The sequence below is a fragment of the Pungitius pungitius genome, chromosome 3 (assembly GCF_949316345.1).
Source record: "Pungitius pungitius chromosome 3, fPunPun2.1, whole genome shotgun sequence".
Taxonomy (NCBI): domain Eukaryota; kingdom Metazoa; phylum Chordata; class Actinopteri; order Perciformes; family Gasterosteidae; genus Pungitius; species Pungitius pungitius.
Window position 1 is genome coordinate 26,135,059 of NC_084902.1, and position 10,574 is coordinate 26,145,632.

The 10,574-nt window shown below is 45.9% G+C and overlaps 1 protein-coding gene across 1 annotated transcript; it reads right to left on the reverse strand.

The window, feature by feature from the left end:
• Positions 1-4,553: 4,553 nt before the first annotated feature.
• Positions 4,554-10,310, reverse strand: LOC119215267 (SLIT and NTRK-like protein 1). The gene has a single exon (XM_037467286.2). The coding sequence runs from the start codon at positions 9,271-9,273 to the stop codon at positions 7,162-7,164; it is 2,112 nt and encodes a 703-aa protein (XP_037323183.2). The 5' UTR covers positions 9,274-10,310; the 3' UTR covers positions 4,554-7,161.
• Between the last annotated feature and the right edge of the window lie 264 nt (positions 10,311-10,574).

Here is a 10,574-nt window from a genome sequence, read left to right on the forward strand (position 1 = left end):
AAGCCTGCCCTGTGCCTGCTCAGTATGTGGCAATGCAAATGCGCTTCACCTTTTATGTTTGTCGCTCTGTTTTGGCTTGATGTTTCTTTAGAGTGGAGTTCAAAAGCTGCGAGCAGCTGAAGCCGCCGAGCATGCAAATCGGAAGGAAAGGAAAAGTGAAGTGGGGGTTATCTTGTTTTGCAAGTGATGCATTTAGGTGGCTGGTAAGATTAATCAGGCTAACTGTAATCACCATGTCGGGAAGGTTATTCAAAGAGGCTTCATTATACTCTTTTTGGAAAACAAATGAGTCATTGAAACAAAGGCAAAGTAGTATCCTTGAAATGACACCACTTCAGTACCAAAGGATCCGCCAAGTCCGTCAAGTGTAATTGTGCTACTTTGCAATTCATGAAACTTGAAATTAGTTCAGACAGGAAGTGGTTATTTGCACATACCCATTGTGAAGAATGAGAATCATCCCTCCTATAAAACTATTATTATTTTTTTATGTGGAGATATGGCATGTTGCTCTGAACAATGAAACATTTCGGCTTAAAGTTTAGCTTAGTTTGCTTTCTATTATTTCTATTTTTTTCTTTCAAATCTAGTTTTATCCTTGATTAACAAATGTCCATTGATACAGATATTTTCTGTTTCATCAGCCACTACCAGCGTGCGCATTGGTTTCATTTTGATCAGAAGGCAACATGGAACCAAACCAAATTCCTATCGGCTACGTTGGAATGGCAATAACGTATTAAGTCTTGACACCCCTGAGACACCATACGGACGCCCGCATTGTAAAACTGTCCTGCATTAAAACAAAGAAGGATCTCTGGTGAGTTGGAACAAGTTAAGAACAACCTTGGAAAGAATTATGATTGTTGTTATGCCCTACAGTTATAGTTGCCATTGGAGCAACCTGCCGTGACTTGAAATAGCAGTCTGTGCCTGGTTTTCCTTTCGAGTGTCTTGAGTGAGGATCATGAGAGCAGCAGGCCAGACAGTAATTCCTTGAGTGTCTTTGCTACCAGAGTTTGCATATCTCGCGATGTAGAAATTACATCCAAGAGAAACCAAAGTGTCTGGAGGAAGCATCAGCACACGCTCAATCACTCCAATCCACAAATTGATACTTAAGAGCATCATTGTATACCGTGGAGCCCCTCGCTGACACTTCTCCTCCAAGAGGAGAGCCGTAGATGTACAAGTGTGAAAAAGGCTGCGTGGTGCCACATTTCTGGATCTACACTTGCGTACGCCAGGCTTCCCTTGGCCCAGTTACAAACTGTTCTGTCAACAGCCAGATAACTTTAAGAAGTATCCATCGGGACCAGCCTATGCTGTATGAGCTGAGCATGTGCCTGACCATAGAGAGATGATGAACTCCTCGCCATCTTTCTATGGCTCCAAACTAACTCCATTTTGAATTGCGGCGGCTGTGGCTCTCATTTGAGCAGGTGTAATCAGATCAAGTGGAGCCACATAAAGCCCCAAACGCCAGTGAGGGATGGGGAACCTGCGTGGCAGCTAAATGAAATCGATGAGATAATCAATAAGTGGGGGCTGGGAGAAGAGGATTACAGAGACCTGGAGGAAACACTCGGGAGGCCATTCTCTCATCTTGATTAAAGGCCCCGCTTGGTGGTTGGACGTGGGCAGTGGGCAGACACCCGATCTGTGTCAGTTATGAGTGGAGATCCTTTTAATTACTCTGGATGATTGCTCTGTCTGGCAGACACGGGGGTATGAGTTGAAATATTTGAACTCATCGCACCTGCCCACGTTTGAACTCCGAGCTGCTTTGAAAGTACGCTACTTTGAATCAAATTATTTCATGTGAAAGTGCCTTTGTTGCAAGCCAGACGAGGGTCTAGATCTCCTGTCTAGATCTCCTGTCTTACTCAAGCTCTTGCTTAGTCATCATGAAGGCAAATATACAACTACAGGACTGACTAGCCACTCGTAAGATGACTTGTATTGAGAAAAAAAACAACTGAAGGCAGCACAAACACATTTTGACCCCCTCAAGACTTTCCTTTGTGGATGTAATTACACTCCGGACGTGTTTCAAGATGTGGTTGCATATCAGGATGTGTATTTAAGAGCCAAGTGATTACACAAGCTAATGCATGCTGTGTTTCCTGTCATGTAAACACTTCAGCTCATTCAAGCTTCTACCAATCTCAGGCAGTGGCGCTGATTCCAAGCCCAGCATCAAAGAATGGACGGGATCCCACACAGTGACTATTGTGGCTTTCAAAGAACATTCCCACTAACAAAACCCAACCACTGAGACTTATGAGACAAGTGCTTTTTATGGGATGGGCTGATAAAAAAAAAAACCTTTGAGTACCACTAAGAAATCCCCGGTGAGAAGGCACAGATAAACCACTACTACAAACACGGATGGGCTAGAACCAACAGTGAGGGTTGTAGTGGCTGCAGAGTTTGGAAGTGAAGGACCACTGGCAACTCTTCAGTGCAACACATGGGACTTTCATCAGAGCGAACATCAAAGGCCAATGCCAATGCAGCAAAGCTTTTAGGGATTTCTACAAAACCTGAACATGAGCGCACACACCGGATCCGACCCCAGGGAGTCCGGTAAGAGCTAGCCACCGACGCTTTAGCGCTAATTAAATGGAAAGACTGGTGTTTGGGATTGATTTTCCAATCACCATGCACCATCCATTTGTAGCTCTTAGCGGTATGTGAGACATAACAAGCAATATATGAATGTGCTGAATGACAGATTGTGTCATTCGCAATGTGATACGTTTCCATTGCTACCTCAATGCATGGTATTGGAGCCCGATAACCATGTGTTCCCATATGGCTTAATTGCATTTTTTATTACATTTAGGGGGGGGGAATTATTTTCGCCAGGACTATGGTTGCGGTTTTAAATGATTTAAAACACGCGGTCAACATTACACAATAGTAAAAATAACAGAAAGCCTTACTTGTATTTTACTGATCAGCAAGAAGAAAACATGATGGAATATAAAATCACTGCAAAACTGAAACAAGATGCAACAAGTACCTGGTTATGTTCTGGCAATAAAATGACCTTGTTCACATGGAACATGAACAGCCGTGTCCATTGTTTTTTTTACCCATGCAGCACCGTCCCCACTCTATATGCAAACATCTGCGGTGGCATTTCAAGCTTTTGTTGTGATATTTCAAAAGCAAACGTTAGACACAAAATATGCGGCTCTTAAAATGTTCTTCACAGTGCAGTTTTGGTGCTAGGGGAAATTCATTTTTAAGAGACTGGAATAGTTCTCAAAGTTAGAACCTCAAAGCAACAACGTTAACAAAAAAATGAAGTCAAATGCAGTAACAAAAAACACAATGCAGATGTGCCTGAGGTAGCACAAAAACAAGACACATGGTAAGTACTGGGTGTCTAAGCGCTAATGGCAATTCCGACTGTTGACTAGCCAGCCAGACCAGCAACTGGATCATCTTTTTTATTTGTCTTTTTCTTCTTTTGCAGAGGAGTACCCCTGAAGCAAAGAACACGCCCCAGCTTCCAAATACTGAAAAATAAAAAACAATTTCCCATATCCTCTGGGTTATACCAAAGCACGACCATTGAGACGTAAACCAAAGCTAAGTGTACGAGGTGTGCAGATGATGTTATCCCCGCTGGAAGTGTTGCATCAACTGCCAGCTCCTCCAGGGCACTATCACACAAACCACGGATGGCCTGCTGGGCCACAGCGGTGTTGGAATGCTGTGTGCCCAGCGTGCAAAAGAGGCTGCTCCTCTCCGCTGTGGCTCTAACAGCTATTATGCATCGCATTAATGAATGGGTCCTACTGTTAGACACCGAGTCACTCGGAACTACAGCACAGGAGCGCCCGGCAGAAACCCAGCTCGAAATGGAGTCAATTGTGGGAGATGGGACATTTTGATACAACGGAAAGCACGCTGCTCCGCTGCACAATTTATGCCATTTTGTCTACCATTTAATTTAAAGTATGTCCTATTACATGAGTAGTATTAAATCCATAGCAGTATGGCAATGCATTCATATTCTGCCCATTCAGACATTCATAACATTTTTATTTTTTTATTCACTGGCCCGTGTCATTGTGAAACATTTTGGATCCCGAGACACCAGCCATCTTGGGTTTGCAGTTTACATACTCCAAAAAGGAAATTAGAACTCCCCATTGATGTTGGAGTGTCGGGCCTTTCATGATAATACAGCCAGCAATGCAGTGTAAATGTGTCATTTTCTCTCCAGGGTACTCTGGACTAGCATCTAAGAGTCATGATAGCTTGGTCTAAAAATAATAGTGTCTGAAGATGTGATTATGCAATACTATGTAAAAATTTCCATTATAGTTCATTGTAAGGAGAGAACATGAATTCAACCTTATTTCAAAATGTTTTCCACAGTGAAGAAGGATGACATGAGACCGTGTAGTTGAACAAAATATAGGTATAAAGCCTTCAGTATGGAACGTGATATGAACAGATGATGAATCCAAACTGTCACATGTGTCATAACGCCGACTGAGTCAAATCCAATGAGAATTCCTAAAGGCAAACACTGTTGTTTTACTCAACCTCAACCACACTTTATTTAACAAAATAGAAGCAGGTCAAATATCGCAAAGCATATAAATGTAACTTTGAAACACATTGTTTGAAAATTATGACAAATCATCAGTGGTCTGTGGCACAGTAATACTCCACAGAAGAGACACATAGTTACCCCAAAAGCCCCCAACGACACACGTTGTGATTTGACAGCGGAGCAGAGGGGAGTTGAGGGGGGAGCAAGGCGACTGGACAGAAACGCAGGGAGGGGACGACGATGATGATGGTGTTTGTCAAAGATCTGCTGAGATGTTAGTCCCCAAGGTCAAGCTGCGCATGGTTACATGGTGGTAATGGGAAGAGGGAGGGGGGGACAGCGGGAGAAGTAAGGGTGAATACACATGCATGCAAATTGTCACGCAGCTGCTCTCTCTCTCTCGCTGTCTCTCCCTCTCTCTGTCTCTCTGTCTTTTCATTTGTCCTCACACAAACACACACGTGCGGGGCAGGCAGACAAAGGAAGCAGGGGAAGTGATGCAGCACCATGGACAGCGCCAGTCTGTATACTTGGGGAGACACTGCTGGCCCGCTAGCTGGTGGAGGAAAGGGGAGGCTCAGAGGGAGTTGGGAGGGGGATTGTAAGCCATCGACCCTGCACAATATCTTCATGGCCATGGCTTTTGGGGGATTGTTGCCAAATTTTGAAATCTTGTCTAAGCTAGACATCATAGAGGAAATCAATTGGCAGAGTCAAAAGATGCCACCAGCAGTGGAATGGTACATTACAAATACAAATAAGTGAAGAAAAAAGAAATTGCACATTTCCTGCATCTGTTTTAGCCAGAGAAGTTATAAATAATTGAGAATTTGTTGAATACTGGTACCCAATGAATTGTTTTAGTTGTTGTGTTTTTGTTCTCTTCCGAATCCACACTTTAAGCAGCATAGGCTAAGCAGCAGACCCCACAGCTAGGCTCTGCAAAACAGGTATTCAGTCATGGCATTGTTTTCACAAGCCCACTAAAACCATGCAATCCCCCTGAAAAGAGGGGTATTTCCAGTTCAAAATGCTGAATTGAAAAGGCCTCTTGCCTTGTTAACTTCCTTCTGCGTTTGTGTGCAAAGGTTGTGTGTGCCTTTTTTTTTTTCATCCCCTCAGTGAAGAAGAGCCACTCCTGTGTCTCTATTGACCAGGCCACATGCTGAGTTCTATCATGGCCCCAGTTTGATAGAAAGCAAGGACCCTTCCCACCCCCCTTTCCTCCTCCCTCAGTCCCAAAACAGCCGGTTTCAAGCACATTTTGTAGTAAATACAGTGAGTTTCAGTTCTCTTATTTGGACAAGATTAGATGGCTTTACAAAAGCTCACAATAGGATGAAGGTGAATCATAAGCTTTTTTATGTTAAGGAATACTTCTTTTTCTGACATTAAAAAAAGCATTCTATTCTAAATCAGTCTACCTGCGCTGTTTACATAGATCGAATTATACCTACATAGCTCAATTCTTTGCTCAGTTTGTTGAAAAAATATGATGGTAGAAACCCCCCATTTAAATGACTTTTTTGTTCTTTTTGTCATCCTCTCACCCAAAGCAGGCTATATTCATTGACACACAAAACCACAGAACTGTTATTTTAGCTACATTAACTTTGCAGCATGAGCATCAGAGTGACGTTAATTGGTCATGCTCATCTGCATGTCTGAATATCTGAAAGTCAACAATTGGCACACCATAAAATAACACAGTTTACATTCATAAAGGAGATGATGACTGCGCAGACATGGATTTAATCTGCACATAGTACGGTATAAATAACCCCAATATTTATCGACAATCAAATGATAACAAACAGAAAATAACATGCACCGACAGCTTCACGTCCATCACTTCTTTCTGATAGTCATCATTGATTCCTTGTTGATTTTTTTCTTCTTTTTTGTCCAAACAAGTTTAAAACAACAAATACAAATCCTAACCGCAGGTTCACAAAAAATAGAGAAATGGCACTTTGTAATAGTCATATATAATTCTTAATATCTATATATTGTCGTCATATTGATATAACATGAAAGGGTCGAGTTTGTTTCTTTGTTGGTTAAGGTGGTTATGGTTCCTCGCCGTCGTGTGTGTGTTGAAACCATGCGAAATATCATCATGCAGATTATGATACATCGGTCCGAGTATTTACATTTACATTCATGCGTTCGTGCACCATTCCCTGGGTCTTCGGTCTCTCTCTCTTTCTCACACACACACGCACGCCCTCTCCCACGCTCCTTTTTTCTCCCTATTTTCTGGATCGCACAGATCCGTAGTCCGATTGCGGCAAATAGCAGAACTGGGAGGAGGGAGGAAGGAGCAAGGAGGGGTTTTAAACCGGGGGGGGGGGGGCTTGGCATATACATATATTACAGAGTTGGCCCTGTGCAGAAGCAAACTGACTTACTTGGTTCAACTGGAGAAAACAAGACATAAACAAGTCTGTGTTCGCCTAGGACGAACAGAAGCGGGTGATTTCTGGCCGTTTTCAGTCATTGATGTGCGTCTGTGTCTGTGGGACTGTTTGTAATCCAGTCTGGTCCGGGTGTATTTGTACAAGGCCGCCGCCGGGTCCCCTTTACGCGTCGTTCGTCGTGGACAGGTGCGTGCTGCAGTCGAAGCCCCGGTGCGCGCCCCCGTCCGCGTGGTAAGACCCGCTGTGCCAGTAAGACGAGTCGCACACTGTCTGTAAGGAGTTGATCTCCGAGGCGGACGAGTTGCCCTCCCTCCGCTTCGATCGCTTTCGGTTCCGCAAGATGAACACAAGCATCCCCACAACCGTAAAAGCGGACGTGACAAACACCAGCAGCAGCCCAGGGACGAGCACCGAGATCGAGACCCGGTTCGGCTCCAAGTAAGAGTTCGAGCGCGTCCCCGAGTCCAGGGTGAAAGTGCTGTTTTTGGACAGCGGGGTGGGGGACACCTTGTCGTAGAGTTTGGGGCACATCAGGTCGTTCCGGACGTGGCGGAAATCTCGTTTCCAAAACTCTTCGGGCGACTCGCACTTGAGATCGCTCACGATCACATCGGCCCCGAGTTTCTCCGTCCACTGCTTGAAGGGCACGATGTTGCACGAGCAATCCCACGGGTTCCCGTGCAAATCGATCTGTATGATTGACGTGAGCTGGTCTAGCACTCCGACCACGGGGAGATGGGGGAAATAATTATTATGCAGACTAATTTTGGACAGAGAAATCCCAAGGAAAGCATCCACGGGCAACGATTTCAGCAGGTTGTTGTTGAGGAACAGAACCCTCAGGTTCGGCATTGGGCCGAATGCACCCGCCACTATGAGCTGGATGTCGTTGTATTCCAAACTGAGGTATTCCAGATTCACGAGGCCCACGAACATCTCTGCTATCAGCGTATCCAGATAGTTCTTATCCATATACAGCCACCTCAGCTCGCTCTGATTTTGGAAAGTGCTGTTGTCAATCATCTTGATGTTGTTCCCACCCAGATCCAGCAGGTTGAGGCTGGAGTAGCCAAGCAGCTGGTTCTTTTTCACTGCGTGTATGTTGTTATCTCTCATGTTCAATTCGTGCGCAGCCAGGGGCTTGGGTTTGAGGTTGGACAAGCTCTCGATCTTTTTGCCCTCGCAGTTGACCCCCAGTCCCTGTCTGGAGCCGACCAGCTTGCAGTTGCACGGCTGGGGGCACGTCACGTTGTGCAGTAGCACGTATTCCCCGTTCGCACCTGTCAGCACCGGAGTGGGCCTCGTCTTCTGCCAGTTCTCACGAGATTTGGAGCGGTTTTTGGGTCCGTGGCTGCCGGGCGTCGGCGGCCCGCTGTTGTCTCTGCTGGGCTTGTGAGGCGTCGGGCGCGGGTCACGGGCCGCGGCCTCGGCGGTCTCCTCCTGGGTGGGAGGGGCGACCAGGCTGGTGTCCACGCTGCCGCTCTCTGAAGGGCACATATCCACCTCCGACGTCTCGTTCAGGTCGCTCCCTTGCAGCCTGGTGGGAGCCTCGCATACCACCCTGCCGATAAGCGCGTTATGCGGTATGTTCTCCAGCCATTCCTTCAGAGAGACCAGGTCGCAGTTACAGTCCCACGGGTTGTCCTCCAACAAAACCTCCGCAATGCCCGGTATTTGTTCGAGGACCCCCTCATAAGGCACCGTTTTGATTCGGTTCCCCCGCAGGTCGAGATGCGTAATGGGCACATGTTGAAACACGTTTATAGGTAGCGCACTGATGAGGTTGTCGTTGAGTATCAACACTTCAAGTTTATTTAAGTCCCTGAAAACGGCGGGGTCGATGTCCCTCAATAGATTAAAATCAGCTTGGAGATATTCCAAGTCGTCTAACCCAAGAAACGTACTCTTCCTGAACGATCGTATCTTATTGTTATTGATGTGCAGCCTCTTCACCAGCTGCAGTCCCAGGAAGGCGCCGGGAACAATGTCGTGCAAGCCATTGTTTTCCAAATGCAGGCTCACGGCATTGTAGAAGTTGGCGAACTCGTTTGGGAATAGCCTGGATAGAGAATTCCCGTGCAGAAGCAGGTGATAAAACTGTGAGCTCGGGCCAGTCAGATGCTGCAGAGTGGTGAAGCTCTTTTTTTCGCAGTCTATGTGCAGATCTCCCTCTACATCGTTGCAGGAGCATATCTGCTCCTTACAAATGTCCCTTGTAACATTTCCACTGGCAACACAAAGAGCCGCATTCAGCAGAACAATCCAAAGCAGCATTTTTCAACGTGGACAATTCATTCCCGGTTTCAAGTCATACGAGCTGTGAATTCAGTCTACATCAATAAGAAGAAGGAAAAAAAACGAATGGGCGAGATATAGGCATTTGGGGGGAAGATAAGACATGCTTTTATAACCGGTCCATGCTGCATCTAACCTGCACTTGTTTCCAGACTTCCAGTTTGAAAACGGCCAAATAAACGTCTCTTTCACATCGACCGAATCCTCGGAGCCTCCGCGTGTTTATGATGAAAAAGAAACAGCGAGCGACAGTCGAGTCCTGCACATCTTTCGTTCTTCCTTTTCCTTTTTTTTTCTTTCTTTCTTTTTTTTAGCAGTTTTCAGTTCGTTTTAAGACTGACCTTGGCTTGGAAAAAACGAACAAATCCGTGCCTTTTTCTCGTCGGGTCGCGCTGCGCGTTGCGGCGTCGGGAGCTGTTCCCTCTCCCTCGGTGCTGAATTCACACCCCGCGCTGGAGCTGTATCGACGATACCACCGCTGCAAAACACCCGCATCCCCGCTCACATCCTTCGGCGTCTTGCCTCGCTCGTTTTCACCCCCCACCACCACCACCACCCTCCCTCCCTCCCTTTTTGTGGCGATCTGGGAATCACAAAAGGAGGAAAGCGCAGACAGTGTTCACCCTAGTGCGGTGCTCTAAGAATAATCTGACACCCTCTACTGAGCTGTAATGGGAAAAGGAAAAAAGAAAAAAAAATCCGTCGGCTGACTGAGGGAATGCCGAAAAGAGAGAGCGTCCAAAAAATCAATTCCGCATACAGGGGCGATATTTTTTGTGGTTGTTTAAATCACACTTTGGAGGATTCAATAATCGGGACATTTCTCTTCCAGGGGAGTGATACGAGGTCCGAGGCAACAAACTAGACTCTATACTGTGCGATGTTTTCACTCTTAAAGCCCGCAGCTCCACGGTAAAAGTGTCCAAGTCGGCATCGTCGCAAACACTGGTGCGATTTCACATTAGGGTCGTGATGTCTCAGTTCAGTGCCTTGAATCTCAACCCTCCCTCCCCCCACCACCCCCACCGCCGTTCTTAAAGGATACACGGGATTACTTTAGCGCATCGCCTCCATATGCTACAGCCTCCACTACTCCAGTCCCGACGTTCACCCTTTTCATCGGAAACACTGTTGAATGCGGTTAAAAAAAAATCCGCTGCAAGCATGGCTCACTCCAGCAAAGAAAACAGTTGACTATACAACAAACGATGCGTCAGTGTGGCGCCCTATATGCGCAAGTGTGCGTGATGTTTTTTTTTTTTAATTTGTATCTTATTATT